This window comes from Aulostomus chinensis, chromosome 13 (assembly GCF_037954235.1).
Source record: "Aulostomus chinensis isolate RoL2024-O1b breed Wild chromosome 13, RoL_Achi_v1.0, whole genome shotgun sequence".
In the NCBI taxonomy this organism is placed as follows: domain Eukaryota; kingdom Metazoa; phylum Chordata; class Actinopteri; order Syngnathiformes; family Aulostomidae; genus Aulostomus; species Aulostomus chinensis.
Window position 1 is genome coordinate 17,612,737 of NC_141332.1, and position 27,960 is coordinate 17,640,696.

Here is a 27,960-nt window from a genome sequence, read left to right on the forward strand (position 1 = left end):
GACCCGCAGGAACAGGAAAATGTGAATATGGTGAGATAACCTTCACAGTACCTCAGGGGGGATAATGACCGGCAGGCTGATTCAAGTTCTTGGAAATAGGCCTGTAGATATGAAAGTAAATTAGTTGCTCTTAATGTGGTTAAATTATGCAGCTCCACAGGAGACACCAGTGATGTTACAAATACACAAAGCCATAAATCCACATAGAAGTTCAAAATGATCATCAATGATCTCTTATGATTAAGCTTCAGTGCGTCAGATGCAGCATATATGAACTAACACTGCCCCCTTTTGGTCAACTCTTGTTAGCTGCACAATCTGAAATGATTTTACTGTGGAATTTATATGAGCGCTCTCTTGATAACACCACCTGTACAGTAAAGTATTAACCACTTTAGATGCTTCACTTATGAAGTTGCCTTTACTGGCCCTATAATGACATTTTACTGCAATGACACCAATAAAATGAGGGTCACTCGCTGTATATACGTGTGTCAGGAGTCTTATCTATCCATCACATACATGCACAACATGGCTTTGAACACAAGAGTCCATCATTTCACTGAGTGGACCTCATCTTCATAGTTTGCCAGAACTTCTCTTGTGACATCTCGCCTGAGCTTTGACCCTTAACCCTCTCCTTCTGTAAAAACACAAACAAACATAGCCATAAAGTAATTTAAGTGTGCACTAAATGACCCTCGCCCCCTGCTGTTCCTTCAACTCTGCTCACCGTGCTGTATTTTTGATCTCATAGGTTCAATATTTTATCAGCATTTGAATCACAGCACCGTTATTAAGCATGATTGCAACCCTCAAATGCAGGACGGAGAATCAGTGGATGATCTGGTCAACACTATTACAAGTGTTAAGTGTAACACTTAAGAAGTGCTCTACTCTAAAGCTGAGTCAACACTTGCAGACTTCATGACTCTCATCCTGTTTACATGTTGACTTGTGGATCCAAATGCTGTGTAAAATTTAAAGAGATCATAGATTGAAACCTTTTTTTATAATCCTTAATGGAAAATAGTTAACACAGTTTGAACATATCACAGGATTTGTTAGGGAGGCCCCCACTGTTACAGGAATTTAATTATATATAGTTCAACAAAAAAATCTTAGGAAGTGGTGAGTGAAAGAAAGTTTCTTGACAGCATGGCAAACAAATATTAAGAAAGTATTGTGTGAATGTTAAATATGTTTTTCCCTGCATAGGAAATTGTCTCAGTGCACAGTTTCAGGCAATTCTCTTTCAAGCAGCGGTTGTTTGAATTGCTTGCCCAAGTTAATTTTTTCATCACAGTGCAGGAACAAAAAGCTAAACTCTGGTGAAGATGCCAGCTAGAATTATGACAGCATTGCACTCAGGATAACCACAATTTCTTGTGAATTCTTCATTTGAGACACTGAAATATAAATCTCAAGAAGCTCATACTCACCCCAGAAATACTGCTGACGAGGCTCAGTTCAGTCATTCAATCAGAAAAGTGTAAAACGGAAAAATAAGGATTTTATGCTGGTGGGATTAACATAAAGTAGTACAAGAGTTGGTGGGTGTGATTTCTAAAGAGGAGAGTCGTCATACAGAGGTGAGAATGAGGTCTGTCCAGGAGTCCTGACTAAAGGCTTCTTAAGAACCAAATGGGGGAGGGAGAAAATTAATCATTAAATTACTGTAAATATATAACAGACTCAACCTGCCCATAAAACTCAACAAATTACACTGAGTTGTAACACCCAGAAACACAAGTGAACGGGGTAGAAACATACAGAGCAGGCAGTAAGCGACAACAACTGCATAGACATATATGCAGGTCAGCAGCAATCGCACCTAATTTCTAAAACCTTGACTGAGGCCATTAGAATACTTTAAGATCATTAAATACTTGAATTTTATACACATAATCTATTTGCAAATCAGAGATCGATAACCCCAACAAATTCATCAAAATGAATGGATCAAATGGGATCCCACTTACTTTTATTTCACACTCTTTTAGAGTAAATAAAGAATCGATTGAACTTGTTGATACTGCATAATTCAGATTTCACTTGCACAAAATTCAAATTAAACTTTGGCTTGACTATATTAACAATATCAATTGTGAAATCAATTTGTCACTCGCTGTACGGGGGATGAAAGTTTTTCCTCTGTCAGTGTGTAATTGTACATCTGGAGCTGTTGAAGAGTGTGTGGGGTATTTGAAGTCAGAAATCACACTAAGAGCCCTTAGATTAGAGTGGCAACTCTGGAAAAAAAAAAGTCTGAAAGTCACAGAGGTTCTGTGACGTCACATAGCCCCTAAAATTCCCGATAATCAGCCAATCAGTGTCTCTTCTCTCCGCGAGCCTCTGGACCCTCGGGTCAGGGGGCTTCCACAGGGCACAAATGTGACTAATTACTTTCTTATGCACAGGGGATCAAACTTCAAGACACTGATTTTAAAAGGACAGGCAAAGAAACATACCTCTGACTGAGAACGAGCACATTCTAGTTCTTCCTTTAATACATTTAAACTTCTTGGGGTTTTCAAAAAGACAACCGAGTGGCCAAACCGGAGCCAATTGTGCAAGCAACTGACATCAAAAATCAGCGAGGTGAAAAAACAACGCCATTCTACTGCGGTTCCGTTTGGCCTATGTGGCTTCCCGTACCGTTGAGGCGGTGGTGACTGTGTGAGTAGCTGGCTAACATTGATTTAATGCCTCAATTACTGTTGAATTTAAGAAAAATAACGCATCTTTGTGCCTTTACACGTAACATTCAATCAGGCATGGACAGCTTGAGTGATGCAGAGTTTATTGGTGCTCTGTTCGTCTTTTATCGTGGAAGCTTGAGACGCTTCCCTCGCTAGCTCTCGCTATTTGATCATTAGCCATTCATGCTAATTTTAGCTCTCACCATAACGTTAGTCATGTAAAATATCTGTAATCAGTCAGCAGTGGTAAACTATTACATGGCCAGGCTGATGGTCCTAAAAAGACTTAAACGTCATTTTATGGTTTGGCAACTCATCAAAAGAAATGATGAAATTTGAATGTGTGGACTTTGGATGCCATGTAAGTTAGCTAAAGTTGGTTCATGGCTTCCTGGATGAGTTATGGAATTTACATGGATTCCACAACAATACATTGACTGTGAAAATGGGTGATAAATTTAAACTGATTATTCATTCATGCAAATTGTGTTTCAGCTGACAATGGCAGAATTAACAACACTCGAGAGCCTGCTGGAGATGGGCTTTGAAAGGAACAGAGCGTGAGTGACACCATATGTTGTTAACCAACACATTCTCGTGATTAGTAAGTGCGTTCAAGAAAGCCAGAGTTCATAACATACTTGATATCTACCCTTTCTGTTGCTGTTTGCAGGGAGAAAGCAGTGGCCAACACAGGAAACCAGGGAATAGAGCAGGCAATGGACTGGTACCTCTGACAAAAATGTTAATCTGTTATTGATAGATTAAATCATTGTGATTCCTCTTCACCATTTTCCAACGTGCATTCCCTCAGGTTAATGGAGCACGAGAATGACCCAGACATTGATGAGCCCTACATACCACCCGCGGGAAATGTCCTGGGGGGGGATGTTGACAGTCAGTCCAGCGCAGAACAGCCGACACTAGCAGACACAGCTGCGGGTCAGTTTAGTGTTTTATTGTGTTAGTTGAGCTTTGGTTTAGGGTTGACCGTAAGCTGTTCTGATGTCAAATAATACATCTCTCTTTCTGTCTTTTTCATTTTCTTTGATCCTCTCATGCACATTGGTTCTTGTCTCAGGGACTACAGGTGATGATGATGCAGATGAAAGTACAAAAAAACAAATGACAGAGGAGGAGAGACGTGAGCAAGTCAAAAGGTTAGAGGCAACATTGTCCAGTGTTATATCTTAAACTTAAAGCACTTTTATGACACTGTACTGCCACTATCATTGCCTGCATGATTCATTTAGGCTTAAGTCAGCTATGTTGATTTCTTTTTAGTTCGAGCATCAAATGTATAGCTAAGCCAAAAACACTAAAAGCTGCAGCTGCTTTCAGGCTAGAGGAGCTGATGAGAGTGAAGCAGGCCGAGAGAAGAGAGCGAGAGCGTGCAGAAGCATTGGAGAGGGAGAAGCAGCGGAGGAAGCAGGGCCAGGAGCTGCAGCAGATCCGCCAAAAGCTTCAGGAGGACGATATGAAAAAACTTGCCGAGCAGCGCCAGAGAGAGAAGATGGAAGACAAATTGGCAAGGTTAGGTCTTCTTCATACACAGAAAATGGGGATCCATGACGAGCGGAGTCACTGTTTATGGTTGCAAGTCAGTTGAACTCCTTTGTTTCTTGTTTTTACTCCCATCAGGCAGCGAGTTAAAGAGAAAATCGCTCGAGACAGAGAGGAGAGAGCGCAAAAGGTACTTCAGTCGTTCATCCTTTCTACTCTTTCCTCACTTATGTATTTAGAAACTGTTTGGTTGAATGATTTTTCTTGCACTGTAAGTTTGGAGGATCTTCCAGCACAGCCAATCCCTCGCAGCCTGTGCTCCCCAGCCCGTCATCACCCACCAGTCAGGGTCCTCCGCCCAGTAAGAAAGAGTACGATGAGTCCAGGATACAGGTAGTCACACTTGTACACCCTCAACAGATACTTAAGATACATCCATTATTTGACAGCTTTAACTTTTTGTTTCTTTACAAGTCAAGTTTTGCATACATGACACACAGGTAACAAATAAAGTCTTTTTGTTAAATACCCATCAGTTTTATCAAGCTACAGCAAAAAAAGGTAGTCAAGTGATAGATAATTAGTATCTCGATAAATAATTGTATTTTTCAAGATTCCAGCTTCATTTATGTGTGGATTTGCTGCTTTTCCATTTAGTGATTAGCGTCTTATTGACTTTGAATGTTTTATTTCCTATCGATTGGAAAAAAAACGGTGCAACAGTGTCACTTCGGTCTCGAGTTTGTGTGGCAGCATGTCTCAGTAGTATCGGAATTTTTAGCTCCTCTCCAGTAAATTTCGTTTTTATATTAACACGTATAAGAATAGTCAAATTATATAATAAATAATAGTGTAAGTGGTTGCAGACAGCTTCAAACTACATTTTCCTGATTGTACTAGTGTACTTTTACCTGTAGTGGATCATCTCTCTATTTTAATGAAACTTAGATACGATGTAGTTAAGTTTAAAGATGATGATATAAATCTTTCCCTCTCTCCCCGCCTCGTCCGCTTCTGTCCCGACAGGTCCGTCTGCTGGACGGCTCGACCATCACAGCAGTCTTCAAAGCACAGGAGCCACTAGCAGCGGTGCGAGTTTACGTGCAGGTGAACGGCAACACACCTGAAGGCCAGGACTTTACACTGTTGTCACCCTACCCCCGACACGTCTACACTGAACTGGACATGGAGAAGCCCCTCAAAGAGCTGGGTGAGTGTGGGTTTGAAGCATTCATAGATATGTAGATAAATACATGTGATAATACTTGTTACCCTTTGTGTATCATAGTTTGAAATGTCATTGCAGGAAAAAATTTCTCATTGCTGTCGTGCTCACTTGAAGAATTATGTCTGAACTTATCCTTTCATGTTCTTTTTGTCCATTTAGGTTTGGTGCCTTCAGCTGTGCTGGTTGTTACCAAAAAGTGAGCACAGGAGGATCTGCTCTATGAGCCTACCTCACCACCACTGTCGCATCAACACAAGAACCAGGCTGGAATGGAGCCCACAGCTTTAGCATCATTCAGCAAGCCAGCTAACTGACCTAAAGCAGAGATATAGCTTGAGGTTGTGTAATCACACTTAAAATCAAGAAGCTGCAACAAGAAATGGTTTGCCTCTTTGAACACCCCCCCACCCCACTCCACTCCACTCTGGACTGATTGATTTCACTGGATATTGTTTGGTTTGAGTGCTGTGAATTTGGAAGTGACATTAACATACTCAAGACTACAGTGACGATAGCTGGCCTCTGACTGATGCTGCTTTGACAAGCACTGCTCATGGCATCAACACATTTATGACACTTCCCAATCTCAGAGAAAAAACTGAAATGACCACAGTCTCTTAAGGCAGAATTCCATCCCGCCTTTCAAGAAATTGCAAACAGGTGTCTCGAGCTAACAAAGATGATTCCCCCCCCCCCCTCCTACATCACTATTTTGCGACTCCACAGAGCCAGCCATGTATATTTAGCTTGAAGCTAATGGTGACTGCCAGCTAACCATGCCAAATTGTCTGTTTGCAAACTCTTAAGCGCATTGTCAAATATAATCCACATAATCCCAGTCCAGCCTAACTACTAAACTAAACTGACCCTTCTGTTCGGTGCTATTTAGAATGAGCTACAAACCGGAAATGAGATGGTTTGTTTTTATCTCAGTTTTGCTGTTAGCCGTCAGTCACCATTAGCACTGGGCTTAATATAAGTGGCTGGCTCTTCCTGTATTCTGCAACTTAAAAGACATGACAGGGGAGAGAACACAAGTCTTTGTGAGCTCAGGATACTTACTTAAGTACTTCTAAGGCAAAGTGTACTCTTTGGGTGAACTATCAGTTGAAAGTGTGGTTAGGGTTAGCGACAAAAATCCATTTTTTTTTTCCTTTCTAGTGCTATAAACAGGATTCTAACACCTGTCTTCCATGGTAAAGTCTGGTGTTTGCTGGTATCAACCACCACCTGCGATCTGATGAGAACTTCATCAGATTTGAACATGAACCAGATGTGTCAGCCACGAATAAGCAACTGAAGGATTTACATTGGAATGGTTTCTGCCACAGTGCCAACATTACATCATCAGAAGAGGTGGTGTTCATGTCCCATAGTTTTTGTGACATCACCCTGGACAATTGAGAACAAAGTTGTTGAATTTTAAAGCGGCACCTCAGAGGATCTTCTGGATCGGTGTTTTAACAGGCTTTAAAAGTTTATTCTCATGATCTTCCCTATTTTGACATTCTATTTTGCTGGTTTTTTTTTTATATAAGTTAAAATATATTGACAGTTTTGTCTTCATAATCACCAAGAATCCACTTCAAATAAAGCTGACTTGGAGAATTGTGATGTGGACTTAGTTTCTTCAACACATATGGCCTTCCCGAAGAAAAGCGTTGTGGTGACTTTGATAATTAACTCAACAAATTCATGAAAAGACCAAAAACATCAATTTAAATAACAGAAATACAAACTTTAAATTTTTTGACTAATGTGAATGTTTGTTTTTTTCCACTCAAACATGCAACTTCATGCAAACATGATAAAAACTCTGTTGTAACACACTATAAAACAGCTTTATATACATTAGAAAAAAACAGCCTAACTTTGTGGAATGGTACAAAATATCAATCATAGATCACCTGCAAACCGGGACAAACTGGGTGTTTTTTTGTTTGTTTTTTTTTTTAAAACAAGCATACAAAAATAGTTTTGATTAAAATGGAGGGGAAGCAAACCGAGGAAGAGACGCTGATGTACTGACGACGTACTCTGCAGTTTCATCATCTTTCCACCTGAACACTGAAATGACAAGATGTGTAACAAGAGCTCAACTCCAGCTCCTCTTCACAAATCCAGGATGGCGAGGTCACTCAGAGGAAGGACGGAGAGGCAAGGATGCTGGGATATGTTGTGGTGGAACCAGCAGGACCAGGACTGGTTAGACTGGATGGTTCAGTTTGTGTATTTCATCCTTTTTCCAACTACTTCCTACGGCCTGTTGCCCACCCTTAGCTGGTTGGATAGTAGCTCTGGTTGTAGTTCCACGTGTTCTGGTAACCATAATTGCCATATTGCGGTTGCTGGAGGAAAAATGTGGTAATAACAAAATGTGTTTAACTCAGATGGCTTCCAGAACATCTATGTGATATATTCTTAGATCATACCTGGTACCAGCTGCTGTATGCACCATATCCAGCCTGGGCACTCATGTCAGTGCCCATCACTGGGGGAGGGGGTGTGGTGATTGGGACGTGTGGTATGGTGGGAGGGACTTGTGCTGACACAGCAACAGCTGAGCCGTCCTCACTTTCTTTCAGTTTCTCTGGGTCGTCGTCCCTGTGAACAGAGAGCTGATCACTCAACACTGCGCTAATTACTGTATCACTGTGGTTGCCCTAATAAAATAGCATGTCCTTATTGTCTGAGCAAGGCTGCTTCTACTCTCCTGTCTTACCCGTTCTCTGCTTCCCGCTTTGTTCCCCCAAGCTCGTTCAGCAGTCTCTGGTGCTCTTCATAGACCGTCAACACACTACAGAGGATCACGAGTCAGCCAGTCAACATTTGTTGCTCAGTTTAGTAACTTGTCAAACTCCTGCTTCCCCCAAAAAGCATCCATTAACATATCCAACAACTATTTAGGAGAGATGTCCCGCTGAATATAGAAGGAAACACTGGTTTGTCAAACGTGTAAATGATCTAGCAAACAGGACAAACTCTTCATTTGCCTGCAATTTCAAAGTGGAGAATTCAGACTTGGGAAAACTAGAAAAAGCCTGCAGCAACCTCACGTTTGTTTATCAAATGTTGCGGTATCAGGACGACTGGTTAGGACACACAAACACACTCACTCACACTCACAAAATGGCACATTAAAATAAGCTCCATATCGATTACAAAAATAACAAAGGAAATAGAAACAGCAACTATACAGTTGTGACAGCCTGTTACAAACACAAAGTGAAAAGCTAATTCTGCTCCTTGTCATTGCATGTGAACTCCGCCAGGGAGGATTCAGTAAGTGTTATATTGCAGTGTTCTATTTCTGAGGTTATTTTCCCTCCCAGTTCAAAGAGCTATCAATGCAGGGTAGGCAGTCGTGCCGTCTGACCTCTGTATAGAGTTGCTGTAGTCCTCGGCGTACTGCAGGCCTCTCTGGGAGAAGAGGATCTTGGTGTGCGGAGCGAGTGGAGCCGACAGGGCTCGGTTCACACACTCCTGCACAGCCTCCGCTGAGGCCCAGGGGTCTCCCGAAAGTTCCAGCTCAAGTAGGTTAAGATGAAGCTTATCATTATCCTTGTGGAGGGAACAGGACATTACACGAGATTCAGCAAGTATTCTTGTTGAAATTAAGCGAATGTTTATACTCTTTTTTTCATTAGTAAAGTAAAACCTGATTGCTTTGTCGATGCAGGACCTTCAGTCTAAACATTTAATAGGACACGTTAGCATGTATACCTAATAGCACAGCAGCTGTAACCATAGAAGGATTTGTTTCATTGTTACTCAACTCACTGGACTGATCTCTAGCGCCTCCTGTAGAACGCGGCGAGCTCTGCTGGGGTTCCTGCCCAGTTTTAACAGCAGACGAGCCAGCTTGATTGAGTAGAAAGCGTGTAATGTGGGTTTCTCTTTGGATTCAGTCACTGCATCCCACAGCAAAGCCTCCGATTGCTCCAACTGTCCTGCTCGCCTTTCCAAAGCAGCCCTGCGGAGTCGAACCACCGCCAAACCTGGTAGGCTTTTCTCCAGTGCCTCCAGCACTCGCCGAGCTTCACTTAAGTCACCTGATGGAGAGGAAGACGAACACTTGTTTGAGGTACTTAATGAGCCTTATGATGAGGGGGGTATTGGTAGACCAGTTTAATGACAAAGATAATAAAAGTCAAGCAGCCATGAGCGTGGGGATGTGTTCGTACCGTGCCTCTCCTCGAAGGTGGCCCACTGCAAGTGGATGTTGGGCCTGTATGTCAGGTGGATCTCACAGGCTCGTCTGTACACAGCCCGAGCCTCCTCTGGGCTCCACGGCTCCAGGTACTGAATATACTGTACAACACATACACACAGACACACACAAGATAAGATTATAAAACATCCAAGCTCCTCTTTCTGTATCAATAGGTGAACACACATTAAACACACCACATAAATGCTGTTCTTACCCTGTTCCAGAACTCCTCATACAGAGCACAGGCAATGAGACAGCGTTCAAAGAGTATGCGAACTCTATGGTCGTCATGGGCAACCTTAGATTCCTCTGCTCCTCCCTGCGGGTGGGCCGTGTCCTCTGTCTCTTCTGTTGGGGCCTGATTTGGATCTACTAAGAGATAACAGATGATGGAGATGATGCTCAAGAATCCGCTGATCTAAATTTATAAAACCAGAGACGAGGGTGACAACACGCATCATCCTGGAATCACCTTGGCTGGAGTCTTGAGAGTCTTTGTTCAGCTGAGCCAGCTCCCAGTCCAGGTAGGTGTGCCAGGCACGCAGCTGGAGGCGATCCAGGGGCTTCACGTGGAAGTAGGGACGTTTGATCTGCAGACCAGAGACAAAGAAATGTTTCTGATGTATGTCAAATTCAGAAAATATAACAAGAAAAAAAGCCATCATGAAGATTACCCCCCCCCCCCCCCCAAAAAAAAGGTGCAAGACCAAAAAACGTTTGTTGACATCTCTTGGTTTTTGGATAGAAAGCACAATCGGATGAGAGAAATAAAATAACAGATAGGGGTCATTAGTGAAAGAAGCGATGACTCACAGCGTCCTCAAAGTGCCATCGCTTACGGACTTCTCCTTCGTTCTCCTGGTAAACTTTGTCCCTGTGAACCAACACTTGGTCTCGTATCTTCTGCATCAGTTCCTCCTACAAAAAAAGTGAACATACAAATAATTACCCATTAAACATTTTCTTGATATTTTGTATATTAATGTGTCAAATAGTAAATGCAGGTTTGATTGATGTCATTCCTGTTTCTCCTCACCGTATCTGTGCCCTCGGGGGTAGCAGGCTCCTCCTCCCCGGGTGGCCTCTCTTCCTCCTTCTCCTGAGCCTGTTCAGCGCGCCCTGCCTTCTGGCTCTGGCGACACAACGTCCTCAGCTCTTCATACTCCTCCGGGGAGAGAACCTCTTTGGGTTCGTGGCTGCTCAGGTGGACTTTGAACCTGAGTCAGAAAAAAAAGCAGGCGACAGCGTCCAGGATGAGTTCGTTTCGTTACAGCAGACATGTAACACTTTTGAAGACCTTTTTACAACCACTTTGACTCCATTTTAAGACAGCATCGTAAAAACGAGGTGCAAAGGAACATTGATTCTGTGTTTATTTACTTCCGTATAAATTGTTGGCAGAACTGTATCACATCATGAAACGAAGAATTAATTGAGACAAAGACATGACTTTCAAATCAGGTAGATTTAAATGACCTTTCAAAAATAATATTAAAAACCAAAAGACATATTTCGGATTAGATTTATTAAGGCCCTGCAGGAACCCTGTACTACACTATTCCAACATCTAGATTATGAATAATTTAAGGCCTGTCTCTTCATAATTCATCGATACCGACCTCTTCATAAGCGGCTACTGGTGTTTTGAACTCAGTCTTGGTGTTGTCACATCTAAACCTAAGACTGACGAGATGGTTTATTGTGTGATCTTGCAAAATTAACATCTTCTCATTTCCCTGGCAGAGGTGGTGGCTGGTTATTTGGGAACTTTGGGTTGCATTGCTTTGCATGAACAGAAGTCATGTTTCAATCATATTAATATCTGAAATTTAATGATAGACCAGTAAGGCCCCTTTTGATTAGCAGTCTGAAACCATGAAACAGTGAGGCACCAGTACCAGTTTGGATTAGTTTCAATTTTCAACTAAAACTTGGAGCGGATCCACAAAATAGGCCAAGGCGGTTATGCACACCCACTCGTCACTGGGAACAAATGAAAAAAAGAGGCTAGCATTCTTGTGGACATGGGCCCAGATGATTAGCGTGTGTTTGTTTGATCGTACTTGTCGTAGTGGGTGTTGTAGAGCTGCGTGGGGACTTTGAGGACTCTGTCCAGGACAGCAGCAGCATTCCTCATGTTCCCCTGCTCCTTCTCCCACTCAATATACAGATCCCAGAGTCGGTCTGAATGGAAATCCAGGCCAGCTGCTGCAACGGCGTCCTCAAACACGCTGAGGGTTGAGGTCCGAGGTCAGTGTGACATTTGTGAAGATGAAAGACCACGACAAGTCTTATCATGTGTGTAAGTATGTGTACCTGCGAATACGTCTGGGTGACTCAGGCAGGTTCATGTCCAGCGTTCCCAGCAGCAGATTAATGTAGTGGATCCATAGATCTACGCTTAGAGGGATTGACTGGAGACCTCGTACACACACCTGACACAAAACATCTCAATCAACACATCAAGTAGAGTAGCAGTCACACTGAAATAACTCTCTTACCTCCTCTGCTTTAGTGTTATACCCAGCGCGACGCTCCAGGTCAGCAAATTTCTTCCAGTAGCCATAGCAGAGCGGGTAGCGAGCGAGGAAGGCCTCTAGAGCACGGCGAGATGCTGTGATGTGACTCTATGAGAAGAAGAAAGTCTCAATGTCACACTTCCTGTTTTCTGTTTCTCATTCAACTACATCAGGTCTGAGGAGCGTCATCAGTCAGTGTTGGTTCTCTTCTGTCAAGATAACAAGAAACCACCTCCTGTTCACAGTACTGGAGCAGGTCGGTCCAGCTGGTGAAGTCCAGAGGATTGTCGTGTGCGGCCATCCACAGATGCTCAAAGTCTGTAGGTAGTTCGCCTTCCTCATCCTCTGTAGCCGGGGGCAGAGAGAATGAAGTAGGATCAGGGTCAACAGGGGTCTCAATGGCCATGTCGGCACTGCCGTTCTCTTCTGACGTCTCAGGCTCCTCCGTCGGAGGTGGCGGTGGGGCTTCAGCAGCTTCCACGTCTGAAGAGAGGGCAGATGAAAAGGCCAAAACATGACTCAATGGCATTAAACTGTTGAGTCACTTTAAACTTACCTCCTAACCTTTAGAGATCTTTCAGAAACCAGGACAATGTCTAGATCAGTTCTGCTGGGGAAGCGAGAGGCCAAACTTTCATTTTTACATTCTGTCAACTAGCAAAGTGATAAATTAACACACCATTTATTTCACAAAAATACCACCTTGTGATGATGGCTACAACTCAGATTTTCTGTGACGTACATCTCCTTGGATGATAAAGAATATCAAACATCATTAGCTCATTTTAGATGCCACCTTCATGGTTTGTATGGTGAAAACAAACAAGAAGATTATGCTCAATTAAACAACTACACAGCCATTTTTTTTTAAAAAACCTCCTGCAGCTCTGAAACCTCTTGTTTGGAATCTCCAGAAATATCTTGCTACTGTGAAAACTGAATGCATGTCTCATAAACTTACTCCAGGTCGGTCACATCCACCTGGATTTTTGTGGAAAGAAACCTACAGATTGAATCCACCTGCGGTTCGGCAACAGAACAGCCTGCTCCCAGTTAGCATGGGACGGGCTAAATGACGAAAATGCTCCTGAAGACGCCTCCAAGAAGTCAAACCAATTATGCAGCTGTTTATGTAAATAAGACACCGATATAGCCAATAACAACGGGACAAATTCTAACGACTAACCAGTTGTTTTAGGTTTTGTTGCTCAAGAAATTTTCATTCAAACCCGGGGAGATTTCATTCATTAATGCCTCAGTTCATGTTTTCAGGACTCTGTTCTCTTTATGCAACAACTTCAGACTGTTGTGGACATAAACCAAGTCCGAAGATGATCAGCAGCAGTCAGTCTTTTTATGGAACACAGCACGGTAACGTTTATTTAAAGTTAGTGAACAAGTTGCATCATTGTGTCTTTCAGTGCAAGCAGCTGCAGCCAGTTAGCCTAGCTTAGCTTGTCAAGCCAGCCCTCAAACAGCTCCGCCTCCTCACCGCTAAAACCTGCATGCGGAAGTTTTCCGTCAATAAATCTACCATAACACACAACCCCCGGGTATGAAACGAAGGTGAGTGTCCACAAACTACCTGAGGGCTCTTCGAGCTCCCCGTTGCCGCTCATCTCCTCCCCGCAGCCTTCCGCCGCCATGATGGTATACGTCATGTGACGTCATCAGTGCGCCACAAAGAGCGCCGATGTAAGTAAAACATAGCGCATCAAATGATGCGATCTTAACTTTTAGCACGTTTATCCCAATCAAAATTTACGTTGCCAAGCCGTTTCTCCAAATCAAATAAAACGCTTACACTGTGCAAATAAGTCACCCTTTAATATATAATATCTTTGTGAAATTCAGTGTTCTTTGGATATCTTCCATGTGATGTACTGACTCAAAACAATACCCAGTATGGCTAAAAAACGTGACAGTAAAGCTCTTGTGCAAAACTCCTTAAAAAAAAAAAGTCTCAATTAGTAATTGACAAAATTTAAAATAGGGATGTGCCATTTTCTTTGAAAACTGACATTCAAAGTCATTGAGACTATCGTTTATCTATTTACAAGACTAAGAAAAATAAGGTTACTAACTTTAAAGACCTGCTCTCAACATTTTGAGGGGTGAAAGTGCAAATATTTGACAAGTTTCAGCATTTTTCATTTATCAGTCCCAGACTAACACTGACCCGACTACATGAAGAAATAACTGATGTTGCACTGCACCCCCCCCCCCCCCCCCCCAACTGTATTTTCATGAAGTTAAAACCCGGCACCAATCTTGGATTTGGTCATCTTTATTTTCACTTGGTCACATCTTTTAGAGTACACCTGACAACTTTTGACAGTTCAAGTCTTTTCCTTCACTTTCACTGACACCAGCTCAAGCCAACCCCAACAAAATTGCAGCAACATTTTTGATCATAAAAACAAATCAAGGACACAAACAACAACAATCCCTTAAAAAATGGTCGAGACGATTTGACCAGATGGTGCACAATCCACTATCTCCACATGGTCATTTGAATTTTTTTTTTTTAAACTGCTCATTGGCATTGTAGGATTTGTGTAAACCAGAAGGGATTACGGTTTATTCCCATCCTGTTCATTTGAATCCAAATGACACTGGAAACTGGACTGCTGATATCTGAGAACAAGTGAAATCTAAACAACTTCACTCCTTTTTCAAGTGCATTAAAATTAATCTAGTAAACAATGGGGGGGGGGGGGTCAACTTGATAAAACAATGACATGTCTACAGGATGCTCTATACAGGTCAGTGGTTCAGCCCCTGTAATGATTCCTATAACTGATTTGTATTCTGTTGAGAAGAACAGCTCCGTGTGGTGCAGACCTAATCACTCCCAAACACAGGAAACGTTGCCATGCACACTTCTTCACATATGGATTCAGGGAGAGGCTAAAGAAAAATGAACTGGCCATAGGTTTTCATGATGACACAGAAAGTAAATGAAACTGAGTGAAAGGTTAAGCTGTAGGCACATATCAGATCGTTGACAAGCCCTCCCCAAATCTGTACATGTGGCACAAGGACACTATTCTTTGCTGATTCAAGTGCTTGGCTTGGGAAGGAATTCTTTTTCAATGTCAAGAATGGAGGGAATCACCAGCGGGTGGCAGTGGGTGTGATTTGAGTGCAAGCCTTCATACTGAGCCAACAATTCCACACAGTGAACTTTCCTCTGAGGCAGACAGGATGGACAACCGAGAGGATGATTCAGGAAATGAAAAAAAGAAGGTGTTCTCCTCTTACCCCTAAAGACTCACCCATCCGGAGGAAACGTGTCAAGCAATGATGTATCTAGAAGTTACTCAGTTTTACAGTTACTGAACATAAGAGGACATTGCAGGTGTTATGAGGCTCAAATTGACTAACGTGTGTGTGCGTGTGTGTGTTGGGGTGAAAGCTGTTTGATGCATGTGTCCTTTAGTCACGGTGTTGGTTTTGCTGTTGTCTTGCTTCATTTCATCATCGATATCAGCACCTTGTGTCTGTTCCCTCCTGTTCTGTTCACTCGTTTTCTCCTTCTCTCCTATCATCCTTACATAAGAGTCACGGTCCAATCTACTCCGGCGTTCATGCCGGGTTTACGGAGAGTCAGAACAGACATGGAGGCGTCAAAATCAAACTCTAGCTGGCTCTCCTGACCATCTGCAAAAGAGGGGAAAAAAAATTATATAATGTGAGCCACAGCATGACCAAGATAGCGGGCAGCTAAAGTTTTGTGGGCCTAGAGAGAACAAAATCGATATATTTTTAGTCCAAAAGATAGAATTTGTTCCCATAAAATAGCAAATTTGAGGCCACAAGATATACCTTGATCAGAAATATAAAACAGCCATAGCTTCCACAACCTATATACTACTCTGTGGCAATAAAATAACACAGATTTCTCTCTGACGCAGCTTGAAATTAGTCAGTGGTAAAAATGACAAGGGGGAAGAACTCACCAGCTGCCTTGAGGGTTACTTTGCTGGGCTTACTGGTTCCCAGTATGAGGATGCGCTCAATCCAGGAGTTGGTAGAGAACTGGGCGTCGGGGGCGAGGTTCCTGTGGAGCAAGAGAAGAGAGTATTTTTAATGCTACTTCAATGAAGTGAAGTCTTGTAGGATAATAAAAGACAAACTTAAATTAGAGTGTAGGTCGAATTAAGGATGCATTTTTTTTTTTTACTAAAACTCACACAGAGGAGAGGACGTTATTGGCAAAAGACAGCCTGCGGTGAATGAACTCCTTCTTCTCAAAGTTGAATGTGTGGCCATCGTCGATGTAGAGCTCCCCCTCTGCAGTTCTCTGTTGAAAGGTTGGAGGTTTTTAGTGGCAAACCTACTTGTGCATGAATAAAAATGAAGTGCATGTCTGCTGTGTTACTTGAGGGTTGAGAGCCACAAATAAAGTGTAGGGATCCTGCTCCATGCAGGTGGAGGATCTGCGGACACGAAGCTTCCTGGGAATAATGGAGCCACCACGCTGGAAAACAGGAATCTGACAAGACAGAAGGCTCACATTTATACATAACCAAAGAATTAGAGATTGAGATGCAGGATCTTGTCAAACTTAAGCAAAATCCTGTTCTGTGTGTCTTACAGAACTCATGGTGACAGGAATGTAGAGGTTCTGGGCCCCATTGTGCTTCTGGAAGGTGTGAACATCAAACCAGACCTGAGAGACAAACAAAACTAGTTAAAATAAATATTATTTTTATATTATGTAGATATTTTTTAAATGCCACCATATGCCAGTAGCTGGCTATGTATGCAAGGAGTTGGTACATTTTGGTTTGGTTTGTCTTACTTGACTCAAGCTAAAAAGAAGCCCCCCCCCCCCCCCCCCTTCATTCCTTTCCCATTAATCATCTGAACCTCAACCTACGGGACTGATCTATCACACATGCAGCTGCTCCTCCAAACATGAATCAGAGGAAGCAAACAAGAGCTTTCCTCCTCCAACATGTTGAAGCTAATTCTTAAATACTACTCACTTTTTTTCTAAACTTAATTCTTTTACATTGTCGCAGGGGTACTTTAACTTCATTAAAAAAGGATGCGAGAACTTCTTTCACCTTATCTGTTGGACTGACACCACAGTTTCTTAAAAGGCCTTCCGATTTCATACAGATGTTAAGCTGATAAAAAATATTTGTGTGTAAGATTTCTTTCACCTCATCTTTCCCAGGCAGGTAGGCTGTGACACCCCTGGCTCCCTCCTCAGTCACTGGGTGCACCAACAAATCTCTTCCTGCGACAAAGGAAGCAACTCAGTGGATCTTTGTTACAAACCATGTTTGCTGTTATGGTAAATATTTCTAACATCCAACACAAGAAGTTTTTTTTTTTTTTTAACTTGGCAGTGGTAGCAACAGTTGGCAGCTATGGTTACATGTCAGTAAAGACCCATCTAAATCACACACATAAGAGAGGTTACTCATTTATGTACACTGGGCTGCAGATACTGGACGTCATTGAAGAAACACAGGTTTGATGTTCAAAACTGTCTCCAAAGGACATTTTCCAGCTATAATAAAAAATCAGCCCACTTGCTAAACCAAGCAGTTTTAGTGATTTGTGCCTCACCGATTAAGAATTCATCATCCAGAGCAAAAGTTGCAGGATCCTGAGGATACTCGACCCACAGAGGTCTGCAAAAGGAAACAAACATTGAAGAATTTACAATATTTTTGTACAGGGGGATGTTTAGATTTGATCCAATATGAACACAACAAGGGATAATTTACTTTACTAGAACCGTTTATTTCACCAAAACTTTAGTTATTTGTTTTTAAGATTTAAGATTAAGATTTAAGTTTCTCTTTACTTGAGCTGATAGTTCCTGTGTATGTGCTCTTGGTGTGGTTTGTTTGTACAATCTACTGCTACTCAAGAGTTTCTCAGTTTGGGAGAATGGAAGTACATCTTTTAATACCCCAAGATATTTTATTACACAAATAATACACAACTTTGTTCTGCATTAGAGTCCTTGAGGAGGTAGTGTGTCAGGACCTGTAGATTTTAATACACTGGTATTCATGTGCCATCTTCAGATTTAATAACCCTTTATAACAGAAATGAGTAAATGTGTGTTGGCATTGCTGCCAAAGCATGAATTATGTCCATCAATATTCCTGACAGGTTGCTTGCTTTTAATGAGTTAATTTAGATTTTTTCAGACTCTGATAGATAATTTTTTGGTAATTTTAAACCAACAACTATGGGCTTCGATATAAAAAAAAAACACCACATGGATCCTGGGGGTTCTCACCTCATGACGGGCTCGCCAGTGAGATGTGTGTGGTAGAACTGCTGGTACCAGTAGGGCAGGAGGGTGTAGCGTTGGCGCACGGCTTCCCGGATCAGCACGGTGTTTTCTGGACCGACCAGCCAGGGCTCACGGCGAGGTGTATCCAGGTGAGCATGGGCCCTGAAGAAAGGCTGGTAGGCCCCAGTCTGGTACCAACGCACCAGCAGCTCTGTGCTCGGAGACTTGAAGAAGCCCCCCACATCGGCTACGAGACAAACAACAAAAGTCAAGAAAAGAACGATATACACTAGCAGTGTTGAGACAACATCAAAATTCTGATTGATAAAAAAAAAGAAGAAGCTTAATACCCATTGATAAAGAGACTGAAAGAACATGACTAAATGTTAAACATTCAGAAAATGATTGGAACAACACAATAATGACTAGAATAGTCTTCTGCCACACAGTTGTATCAGGTTTTTTTTTTTTTTTTTTTTAACTTCAGTCCAGTACTTTCATGTAGAGCTACAATGACTAATTAATAAGCTGATAGAATGAATATTATTTTGATAATAGATTGACAATTTATAAACCTCGGCGGAGGTTTGGGCACTCATTTTATACACAGTTCTAACTGTCACAAGGGTATATGGCATGTTACCACTGCTAGTACTGACAGTGTGATTACATTGTTGACAATCAGGGCTCCACCCTCATGAGCAGATTAGCGTTGGTTGAGAATAGTCCTAGTCGGCCAGATTTAATTATTCTGTTACACAGACAACAGTCGGTCAGTTACAGGCTGATCATCATAGAATAGAAATACACTAACAAAGAGGATCTCCTTGTCACGGATGCTGTTTTGGGTGCTATCACATGCAGCCGTGATACTAAGAGCCTCATCACACAAACTAAAGATAACGACTGTAACTGGTGATCCGTGTCCGCGACGTTGTCGGCGTGGCAGTCAGAGAGCTCTGCAGCTCTACACGATGATGTAACCTGAGTCGGCAGAACTGATAAATATAACTGCTGCTGCTGAATTACTCAAGGAGCCTGTGCTGTCACCATGGCAACACCTCATGCAGTTTATCAGAGCCTGTTTCCATGACAACAATACCAAACAGTCCAAAGGGAGAGTCTTACACTCGTATTGTTGAAATCATTTGACTGTACAAGAGCTCTGTTGTATTTCTATTCAAAGCTCTGTATTAAGGTTCTGTTCCGCTGCTGTTTGAGTGATTTGTGACTATTAAGTACTACATGCTCATTCAAGACGGACCACCACAGAAACAGCAGAATCAAATCTAACAAAACTCACCGCCACAGAAGGCAATTCCAACAAGGCCCAGGCTCAGACACATAGGGATGGAGATCTTCAGGTGGTCCCACTCAGCAGCATTATCGCCGGTCCACACAGCACCTGCAGAAACACACACAAATACACTCAAAATATTAGAATTACAACCAGGACAAGTTGAAGACGCAACCATAGTTAGTTATCATTTTCAAACTGCTGTTCAATTTTGTTGTTCCATGGATGTATAGGTAATTCGACTAAAAAAACAAAAGGAAAAGTTATAGGCTCACCGTAGCGTTGTGACCCAGCAAAGAAGGCCCTCGTCAAGACAAATGGCCGTTCAACTCCCCCTGACCTCTGGATCAGACCCTGTGCTGTGGCCATTTGCTGCAAAATACACACAGCAATTAGTGACACAAAACCAAACTTTAGAGGGTTGTGTTCTTTTAGTTAAGTATGTATAACATATCAAATACCCATTACGTCATGAGTGTCTGATGAACTGTACGTTTCAATAAGGGGTTGCAAAATATCTGTGCTGGAGTAGAAGGTTGTGCACTCACCACATAGAAGCCATAGATGTTGTGCACGTCACGGTGCTCCCAGGCTCCATGCATTGCATCCTTGTGCATGGTGACCTCTGGCCCGTTGAAGACCGACGGCTCATTCATGTCATTCCACGTGTACAGGTTCTCCATGGAGCCCTTAAGAGTAGAAATCATGTGACTTCAACTGCCATTTGAAATAGTTCAACCATTGAACTTGGATGTAAAAATTACTCATCTTTTTTTGTGTCATGATCAAAAGATTCCGTGGCTTGAATTAGGTTCTAGTACTTGCAAAAAGAGAACCACAACACAAGGGACTGGTGCCCAAGGTAGACAGGACTTACCTCATACTGATCATAGGCAAACATGTTGGCCCACCAAGCCCTCATGTCTTCACGGGTGAAGTCTGGATAGCCAGCACTACCTGAGGGATGTCAATTGTCCCAAAATTAAAAAGGACAGAAAAGAACATGGTTTAAGAGTTAAATATGTGGACGTGCTTCCCGAGATTCTCTGGTTCAGCACCATAAAACATCTGCAATGGGTAGTTCACTGAATTTCAGTGAGTCTTACCAGGCCAGCACCATCCCTCGTAGTCTCCACCATCTTTATTCTTTATGTAGAACCCTCGAGAGCGGATCTCATTGTGGATCTTGTAGTTGCTGTCAACTTTGATATGAGGGTCCACAATGGCTACCATCTATCAGAGACAGAAACAAACTCTTGAATATATTCTGAGTGAAAAAAACAAAACAAAAAAAGTACAGTAAACTTCACAAAAGGAGATTAGTCACTTAAGCGAGGAAAGCAGCCAAATAAGTCATTAGGCATCAAGCACGGACATTGCCTGCTGGTAGATGTAGGATTAATCATCCTTGCCTTGCGTTTCTTGTCAAGAAGACCCTGCAGCATTTCCTTTGGTGTGGCAAACTTGTGTGGATCCCAGGTAAAGTAGCGTTTCCCATCCGTGTGCTCAATATCGAGCCAGATGAAGTCATAGGGAATGTCATGCTCGTCAAATCCCGCATCCACTGATTGGACGTCTTCCTGGTCATTGTAGTTCCAGCGGCACTGGTGGTAGGCCAGGGCAGCCAAAGGAGGGAATGCCTGAGTGCCTATGGAATAAAGAACAAGAGAAGGATGTGAGACAAGAGGAAGGCGCTCAATCAAAGCAATTTCACTGAGACCACCTGAGAAACACAGCCGATATCATATACTGTCACCTGCCACCAAAGTCTCATCTCTTTTGGATGTCAGGGAATTGTTATACATAAGAGCTCATAACTGAATTCTAAAATCAAATCCGCGCAGTCTTGGAAATAGAATTTCTTTTTTTTTTTTAAAGAAAGTCAACAAACATCTTTTTGTTTTGGTTCCTTTTTCAGATTAATACTAGAATTACCACCTAACCTTTGCCATCCAGGGTTGTCCAAAATATACCAAATATATGCATGTAATGAAGGCTATATTTTAAAAAGGGTTTAAGCAGGAATTTTGTCAAATTGAAATGCACCCAGCACAGGAGTCACCACTTTGGAGGAATACTAAACTGTTACAGAGGTCTTAAAATCTCCTTATTCATAAATGTTTGCGCTGAACTTACTGAAATGCAATTAAAAACCTTCAGAAAACTGTACCATGTAAGTTACCCAGTTTCTTTAAATGTATCCAAAAATCTACATCTGACCTAGAGTACATGTGCACAAGGGTGTGAGTTCTGTTTTTGTTTTTTTAATGGGAAGACATGAAAGAATTAGTGAGCCATTCATGTTGAAGCAGATGGCCGGTTATACATCGCCATACCTGTGAGGGAGGCATATTGAGAAAAGACATCTTTGGGTGTTGGTCCAAGCATAAGAAAGACATCGATGATTCCGCTCTCAGAGATCCAACGCACATCTGTCTGTGGTGTCTCACTGGAGCCCTGGACATAATCCAGCATTTTTCCAAATACCGTCTAGAGAGAGACAAACGTACATGAATGACTTGTCTGTTGCGTGGCAAATGCTCACTTACGGCACGTTCCAAACAAACTATGGCTCAGAAACTACAACATTTGGTACTGGAATCCCCTTCCTGCAGTCATAATACAAGACAAGTTCCTAAACAGGTTCCAGGGAAAGTTCCTACAGTGGAAAAGACACAAACCTTTCCTGCTGTGTTGGAGCTGATATCCACCCAGGTCTCAGCAGCGTTGAGCCAGAAGATGCCAGTTGTTCGCTGGCTGTTGTGAGCTAACATAACTGGGACAGCGCCATAAAGAGCCATCGGGTTATACAGCTCATACTGGAACACATCCAGATTATAGAGCCGATATGGATCTCCACTACTGGAAAACACACACGCAAACAAACAATCACATATCGCACACTGACATCAATTTACAATGAGTGACGGTCGCTACTCACTCTGTTGTTTTAAGTCGGAGAGTGTCTGCATGCTCTGGGATGCCGTAGACATGCTCCACCCCCGGCAATGAAAAGTCTAAACTAATAGCAGATGGACCTGGAGCACAACAACCACCAATCATCATATTAAGTCAAGAAAATAAAGAGTCACGTAGTAGATTTGGCTTGATAAATGACTGACCCCTTATGTTGATTTGTTTTTACACATGGGGCCAATTCTTTTCCCTTCTACATAATTTTTACCCATTTAACCTTTCAACTTAATTCTTTTCCCCGTCTGTACAGCCTCCTATTGTAAATTTGGCAGGAACTGCTGACAACAGTGTGAGAAAAACATCCATTTAAATATGATTGGAATCAATACACCCCTACTAAAAAAGGTATTCACTTCACTGTACATGAAGTGATTAATACGCACACAAACAAGCTAATAACATCTGTCAAAAAATTCTGGTAAGGCTCCCGTTAACATCTAAAAAAAGAAAAGCTCCTGTAAAACAACTGCATTCAATAAAGCGGGAACTGATGTACCAGTAAAAAAAAAAAAAAAAAAACCTTTACATGCCTGGAGCGTCTAAAATATACCTGTTGGTATGACAAGTGTCCAACCAAAAATTTGACATAACTGAAGTGAAAGCATCATGATTGCAGGGAAAAGGACCTATAAACTATAACAACCTACCATTAGGTTTGCTGTCTGTGTGCGATTTAAATGTTTCCTCCCACATCCCATCTTTGTCTTTCTCCTCCTCCTCTTTTGCTCCCTGCCAGGCAAACGAAGGAAAGACGAAGAGCACAAAATATTTAGACTGACATCAGGTGCTGAAAAGACGGAAGACAGATAGCCATTTTAGTGCATAATACCTCGGCCTGATCAGCTGGATCAGCCTCCTCTTTCTTCTCGGACTCTGGGTCTGCCTGACTGCTCAATGGCACACACAAAAAAGGAGGGAGGAAGGAGAAGAGTGTGTTACTTTGGCAAAATGAGAATATCTAAGTGATGAGAAGAGACTAGCTGAACTAGGATTAGACAGAAGACAAACACTGATGGAAGTTGATGACCTGACTCTCTAGCTACTGGGTTTGAAATGACCTAAAGACAACGAGAACAACTCCCTACCTTGTGGCTGGTTTAAACTAGGCATTATGGGACATGACTTAAGAGTGTGATTGAGGCCATGGCACAACACCAAAAACCAGTAACACCATCCTGCACCTGCTACAAATTATAACAACATTCAGCTGAGGAGATGCATGGCCTGTGGCAACACATGTACAGGAGACAGCGAGTTCAAAGTCATGTTCTGAATCTTGTTTAAGCTCTAAACATCGAAGGCTTCCCATCATAAAAGGTATTCTTATGACAACAACTACAATGCAAACTGAAGTCTGACCACAAAGAGGTGTTGCTGTTGGTTTGGGAGCTGGGCTGCAGAGTATCTGGTGGGGTACATGTGTGCAAGACAAACAAAAGCATGTGTGTGTACATATCTGGTTCTCGGTATCATTTTAGTTAGCGCTCACCATAAATAAGCAGCCATGATAAATATTTCTGTGAACACCATTGTTCAAGAAACCCAGTCAGTCATGCAGTTGCAGTGTTAGATCTGCTGGAGTGACACTGAGTGCATGATCAGACAAGATGACAGGAAGTGAAATAATCATACAAGGACCAGAGGTCCTTTATGTGACTGTGTTGTTTCATGATTGGGATGATTTATTCTTGGTTTCATGAAGTCAGATTGGGGGGGGGGGGGATCCTCAGGCTATGATTGTTTCATTTACCCTTTTTAAAATGAAAATAATGCAATGTAGGGCCTGAAATGACCCCTTCATTCTGAATTTAATTAAAATCACCACCGTGCACACACTCAGCCACACCCCTCACTCACATTTATTTGGGGGTAGATATTGGTTTTGGTATAATGGGAGTCCCTACGTTTATGTCACTACTGGCAGCATTAGCACAAGGAACAGAATACACACAAATCTTAAGGGTCTTTACCTAGAGAATACCCTCTTGATATTATCCCACACGCTAGCCACTGTGCTAGTTACTTTATAGGAGAAACTAGGATGATAGGGAGAAGAGGACAGAACAACGAGTCAGACAATACTTAAAAAACAAACCATCTCATGGAAACAAAAATAGAAATCATCCACTGAGTGGGAATGTGGATTAAATCAAGAGACGGCTGGTATTGGTCAACGTGTGCGTGCATGCGTGGTTTCTCACGTGTCCTTGCGCATCCTCAGGTGCTCAAAAGCCAAGAGGCCACGTGAGTTCAGTGACATCAGAACGTCTCGTCCCTCCATGATGTCCAACCGAAAGGGCCGGGCGCTGACAATGACCCTCTGAGACTCAGCCCCCAGGGAGAGCACCACCCCATTCTCATCTTGAGACAGGAGGGACAAGCTGGGCAAAGGGAGGATGGGGGAGAGGAGGTTAATGTTCTCTTGTCCGTCCACTACTCTTCTTCTTCTGTCATAAATTAGAAATAAAATGTAGCAAGCTCTGATAATTTAAAATTGCCATTTTTACTTGAAGAGACTGAACTGACCGATCTGTTGTGAAATAGTTGCCAGTTAATTTTCTTTCCATCTGTTCAACATCCAACTGTTGCAGTCTAGCTTTCAGATCACTCTCACTGGCTATTGTGGGTCTCTACTAAATATTTGATAAGGTAATGGTAATAAGATCGGGTCTGTAAGTGCCTCATGCTGCATTTATATTTTCAGTCCGTCGTATCAATCTTCATAACATCTACATGTGAAAACCTCCACCCACCCACTCCAAACAGTCAGTAACACCCCTGGGAGGGAGACTTACGGCTCAGTAGGTGGCTCCCTGATGAGCACGTCTGGGACCTCATAGCGAGGCTTCAGCGGCTTCAGCTCGTTAATCTTCACCCTCGTTATGTTTCCCTGTAGACGGTACAGCTCGAGCAGCAGACGCACCTGAGCGCCAAACAGAGAGATAAAGGGTTTAAGAGGGAGGAAGATACAGCACAAGCAGAAAAAAAAAAAAGAGTCCTGAGGAATTACATTTACGTCTTCCAACACTACATTACAGCTAAGGCAAAGACTGTAGCACCATTACATTGGGGCAGCACAGCTTCACACAAGCTTTTTTGTGCTTGATCGGAGTTCACAAATTCTCTCCCAGAAACAAGCAGATGAATCCATTTGTAGATAGAAACTTAAGCTCACTAAAACTAACTGGCATTTTCAGTTTAAAGATAAGATGTTGCTTCTGATGTGGACAGACAGTAAAAGTTAATTATTATATGACCTACATTTTGTTCAGTTGTGAATGCTGTAACTGATTGGTGACCATATTTCCTCCAACAGGAATTGCTTTGATTATGCAAAGAACTGTGTGTGTGTTCTACCTTGTTGTTGTCATTGATGAGCTGCAGGGTGAGTCTGGTGTTGGTCAGCTCCATCGTCTCCAGGAGGGCTCGATAGGGAGACTCACCGGGCTTCAGTGCTCGCTGACGCCTGGTTTGTGTTGAAGAACAAATCAGTAACATGGCATTCCAGTTAGAGGAGGGATGATCTTTGTGTTAATGAATATTTCTATCTTTCCATCATCTGGCACTTACTTGCAGAAGGCACTCTGGTCACAAGTTTTGAAGTTGCCCCTGTCCACAGCCCATGTCCCACTGAGACACACAGCCAGCCAGAGCACCAGGACAGGCGCCATCCTACAAAGGAAACACAATACTTCACATGGTTAAGGTTACATCTTCAACAAATTCACCCACATTTGGTGGAGCAATGCCCAGGTATCGACCCAAGTGGCCCATAGTAAACCAACAATTCTTATTAAAACACACACACACAAACCCGGACTTTGGTCTCTTGGTGGTACAATGTGTACCGAAGTGAAAGACAACCTGCTTTAATCATACAGTGGGAAAATATTAACATTTAAATTTAGAATTCAGTTTCTGGCGCTAAAACCTGCGTATACAAACTTATTTCCAGCCCTCAAAGTCCAGTCAGAGAGAAGAGATGTTATATGTTTGAATGACGACAATCAGTGTTAGGCTAGCTAAGCCATCGGCTAACATGGTAGCTTGCCAATATTTGAAATTCTGGACAAAAACTGCGAGTTAAGAAACAAGATTCTGCAATTATTATGACTATAAATTAATTGCACACGAAGGCTTCACGAACTGATACCTGTCGGATAGTCGGACAACGGTGTTATCGTTAATTACAGGTCTAGAGCGGGTTACTATGCTAACCTTGCTAACAGCGGCACAAGCAGCCTGTCAAGCCGCTAATTCAATTGAGGGGATCATGAATTTACCAGAAGAATCGTCGCAGGCGACCGTTAAACACCGGAACAATGCGCTTACTTTTACGGTTGGTGACTACGTGAGCACAGTGGACACCACCGGCCTCCTGCACGCCCATAGACATACGAACATATGATAAATTCACAATGATAAAGCGAAACCGCTTTGTCTTACCTTTCAGTGAAGGTGGCCATCTTGATTATGCTCCCTGTTGACTCCGCCCATTTCACTTCGCAACAGAGATTGTAAAAAAAAAAAAGAGAAAGAGTTTTAACCGGCCTGAAATATAGATGTTTCATGATTCATTAACAGATAAAATTATACTTAAATAAACCAGCCCAGACTTTTAAATTAATATGTTTCTGATTTATTATCCCATAATCACGGTCTTGTGGTTCTAAATGAATGACGAAGGTTTTATGCGAACTTCATCTTCATCCTGTCAGGCACCGACACGTCACCGCCAGGCAGAGGGACGTTTGTCCTGGATTGCGCTCTGATTGCACCACATTGATTTCCTGCTCTCTGCAACTCTGCATCGAATCCTGCAGATTATTTTCTGTAATTGATGATTTAAAAAAAACCTGAATTCAAGTAGTACCCTCTGCTGCGTTATAAACTGATGAATCCACAAACCTGTTATTATAAATCACTCTGGTTTAATGTTTGTCTCTTCCTCTTGAGACACGCTGTGTTACTCAACTCGTTGTACTAGGAAATACTGACAGTCTGAGTTGGAAACATGACGTATGACCTGTGGCGTAGTTTTTTCATAAAAATGTAAAATAAGTTAAGGTTTAGTCAGTCAACTGTCATTTTTTTTTTAACTGTAGGCCTTTCGGTCTTTAAGGTTGTACCAATATCTTCATTCATGCCCATTCAGAAATTTTGTATTTATCAGGTGTATCACATGACAAGCAAAGTTGAATAAAAAAAAACCCTAAACCACGCAGTATGAAATAGGTTAATTTACCCTTGGCAT

At 42.2% G+C, this 27,960-nt stretch overlaps 3 protein-coding genes across 12 annotated transcripts; 1 reads left to right on the forward strand and 2 right to left on the reverse strand.

Moving 5' to 3' along the window:
* The first annotated feature begins 1,573 nt into the window (after window positions 1-1,573).
* On the forward strand, window positions 1,574-7,060 carry ubxn1 (UBX domain protein 1). Of its 3 annotated transcripts, none has more exons than XM_086221748.1 (10): window positions 1,574-1,592; window positions 3,198-3,262; window positions 3,376-3,429; window positions 3,517-3,644; window positions 3,784-3,862; window positions 4,044-4,235; window positions 4,344-4,395; window positions 4,482-4,598; window positions 5,232-5,415; window positions 5,593-7,060. In XM_086221748.1, the coding sequence occupies exons 2-10, from the start codon at window positions 3,204-3,206 to the stop codon at window positions 5,631-5,633; spliced, it is 906 nt and encodes a 301-aa protein (XP_086077874.1). In that variant the 5' UTR covers window positions 1,574-1,592; window positions 3,198-3,203; the 3' UTR covers window positions 5,634-7,060. The 3 variants fall into 3 exon arrangements, with proteins under 3 accessions (XP_086077874.1, XP_086077873.1, XP_086077872.1); XM_086221747.1 differs by lacking the exon at window positions 1,574-1,592 and adding an exon at window positions 2,375-2,679; XM_086221746.1 differs by lacking the exon at window positions 1,574-1,592 and adding an exon at window positions 2,712-3,063.
* LOC147251231 (pre-mRNA-processing factor 39) lies at window positions 6,117-13,831 on the reverse strand. 4 transcript variants are annotated; one of them, XM_086221743.1, is made up of 15 exons: window positions 13,751-13,831; window positions 12,398-12,648; window positions 12,148-12,273; window positions 11,963-12,081; window positions 11,710-11,877; window positions 10,683-10,863; window positions 10,460-10,564; window positions 10,119-10,236; window positions 9,861-10,015; window positions 9,618-9,744; window positions 9,214-9,485; window positions 8,810-8,994; window positions 8,156-8,230; window positions 7,866-8,037; window positions 6,117-7,781 (listed from the first exon to the last, which is right to left on the reverse strand). In XM_086221743.1, exons 1-15 carry the CDS (start codon window positions 13,824-13,826, stop codon window positions 7,710-7,712), a joined length of 2,202 nt encoding a protein of 733 aa, XP_086077869.1. In that variant the 5' UTR covers window positions 13,827-13,831; the 3' UTR covers window positions 6,117-7,709. The 4 variants fall into 4 exon arrangements, with proteins under 4 accessions (XP_086077869.1, XP_086077868.1, XP_086077870.1 ...); XM_086221742.1 differs by having other exon boundaries at window positions 9,861-10,018; XM_086221744.1 differs by lacking the exon at window positions 13,751-13,831 and adding an exon at window positions 13,127-13,266 and having other exon boundaries at window positions 9,861-10,018.
* Window positions 13,832-14,436: 605 nt separating this feature from the next.
* ganabb (glucosidase II alpha subunit b) lies at window positions 14,437-27,397 on the reverse strand. Of its 5 annotated transcripts, none has more exons than XM_086221737.1 (25): window positions 27,153-27,397; window positions 26,277-26,378; window positions 26,064-26,172; window positions 25,502-25,629; window positions 24,908-25,087; window positions 24,677-24,742; window positions 23,536-23,593; window positions 23,354-23,435; window positions 22,672-22,768; window positions 22,412-22,589; window positions 22,067-22,220; window positions 21,143-21,378; window positions 20,837-20,963; window positions 20,608-20,687; window positions 20,279-20,419; window positions 20,006-20,102; window positions 19,737-19,838; window positions 18,437-18,680; window positions 17,752-17,816; window positions 17,340-17,416; window positions 16,766-16,840; window positions 16,550-16,663; window positions 16,362-16,471; window positions 16,128-16,228; window positions 14,437-15,828 (listed from the first exon to the last, which is right to left on the reverse strand). In XM_086221737.1, exons 1-25 carry the CDS (start codon window positions 27,275-27,277, stop codon window positions 15,719-15,721), a joined length of 2,958 nt encoding a protein of 985 aa, XP_086077863.1. In that variant the 5' UTR covers window positions 27,278-27,397; the 3' UTR covers window positions 14,437-15,718. The 5 variants fall into 5 exon arrangements, with proteins under 5 accessions (XP_086077863.1, XP_086077866.1, XP_086077867.1 ...); XM_086221740.1 differs by having other exon boundaries at window positions 22,412-22,592; window positions 27,153-27,204; XM_086221741.1 differs by lacking the exon at window positions 27,153-27,397 and adding an exon at window positions 27,039-27,131 and having other exon boundaries at window positions 22,412-22,592.
* Window positions 27,398-27,960: the final 563 nt, after the last annotated feature.

What these genes read in the sequence shown, in the direction of transcription:
- ubxn1 (XM_086221746.1), top strand. Translation starts at nt 3,028, where the DNA reads ATGATGAAATTTGAATGTGTGGACTTTGGATGCCAT. An exon ending in GAGAGGAGAGAGCGCAAAAG is followed by an intron (nt 4,396 to 4,481) that starts GTACTTCAGTCG and finishes TTGCACTGTAAG; the next exon opens with TTTGGAGGATCTTCCAGCAC. An exon ending in ACGATGAGTCCAGGATACAG is followed by an intron (nt 4,599 to 5,231) that starts GTAGTCACACTT and finishes CTGTCCCGACAG; the next exon opens with GTCCGTCTGCTGGACGGCTC.
- LOC147251231 (XM_086221742.1), bottom strand. Translation starts at nt 13,826, where the DNA reads ATGACGTATACCATCATGGCGGCGGAAGGCTGCGGGGAGGAGATGAGC. An exon ending in TACAACACCCACTACGACAA is followed by an intron (nt 10,864 to 11,709) that starts GTACGATCAAAC and finishes TTTCTGACTCAG; the next exon opens with GTTCAAAGTCCACCTGAGCA. An exon ending in AGGCGCTAGAGATCAGTCCA is followed by an intron (nt 8,995 to 9,213) that starts GTGAGTTGAGTA and finishes TCCCTCCACAAG; the next exon opens with GATAATGATAAGCTTCATCT.
- ganabb (XM_086221737.1), bottom strand. Translation starts at nt 27,277, where the DNA reads ATGAAACATCTATATTTCAGGCCGGTTAAAACTCTTTCTCTTTTTTTT. An exon ending in CTGAGGATGCGCAAGGACAC is followed by an intron (nt 24,743 to 24,907) that starts GTGAGAAACCAC and finishes CTATCATCCTAG; the next exon opens with TTTCTCCTATAAAGTAACTA. An exon ending in TGCTGGGTCACAACGCTACG is followed by an intron (nt 19,839 to 20,005) that starts GTGAGCCTATAA and finishes GTGTTTCTGCAG; the next exon opens with GTGCTGTGTGGACCGGCGAT.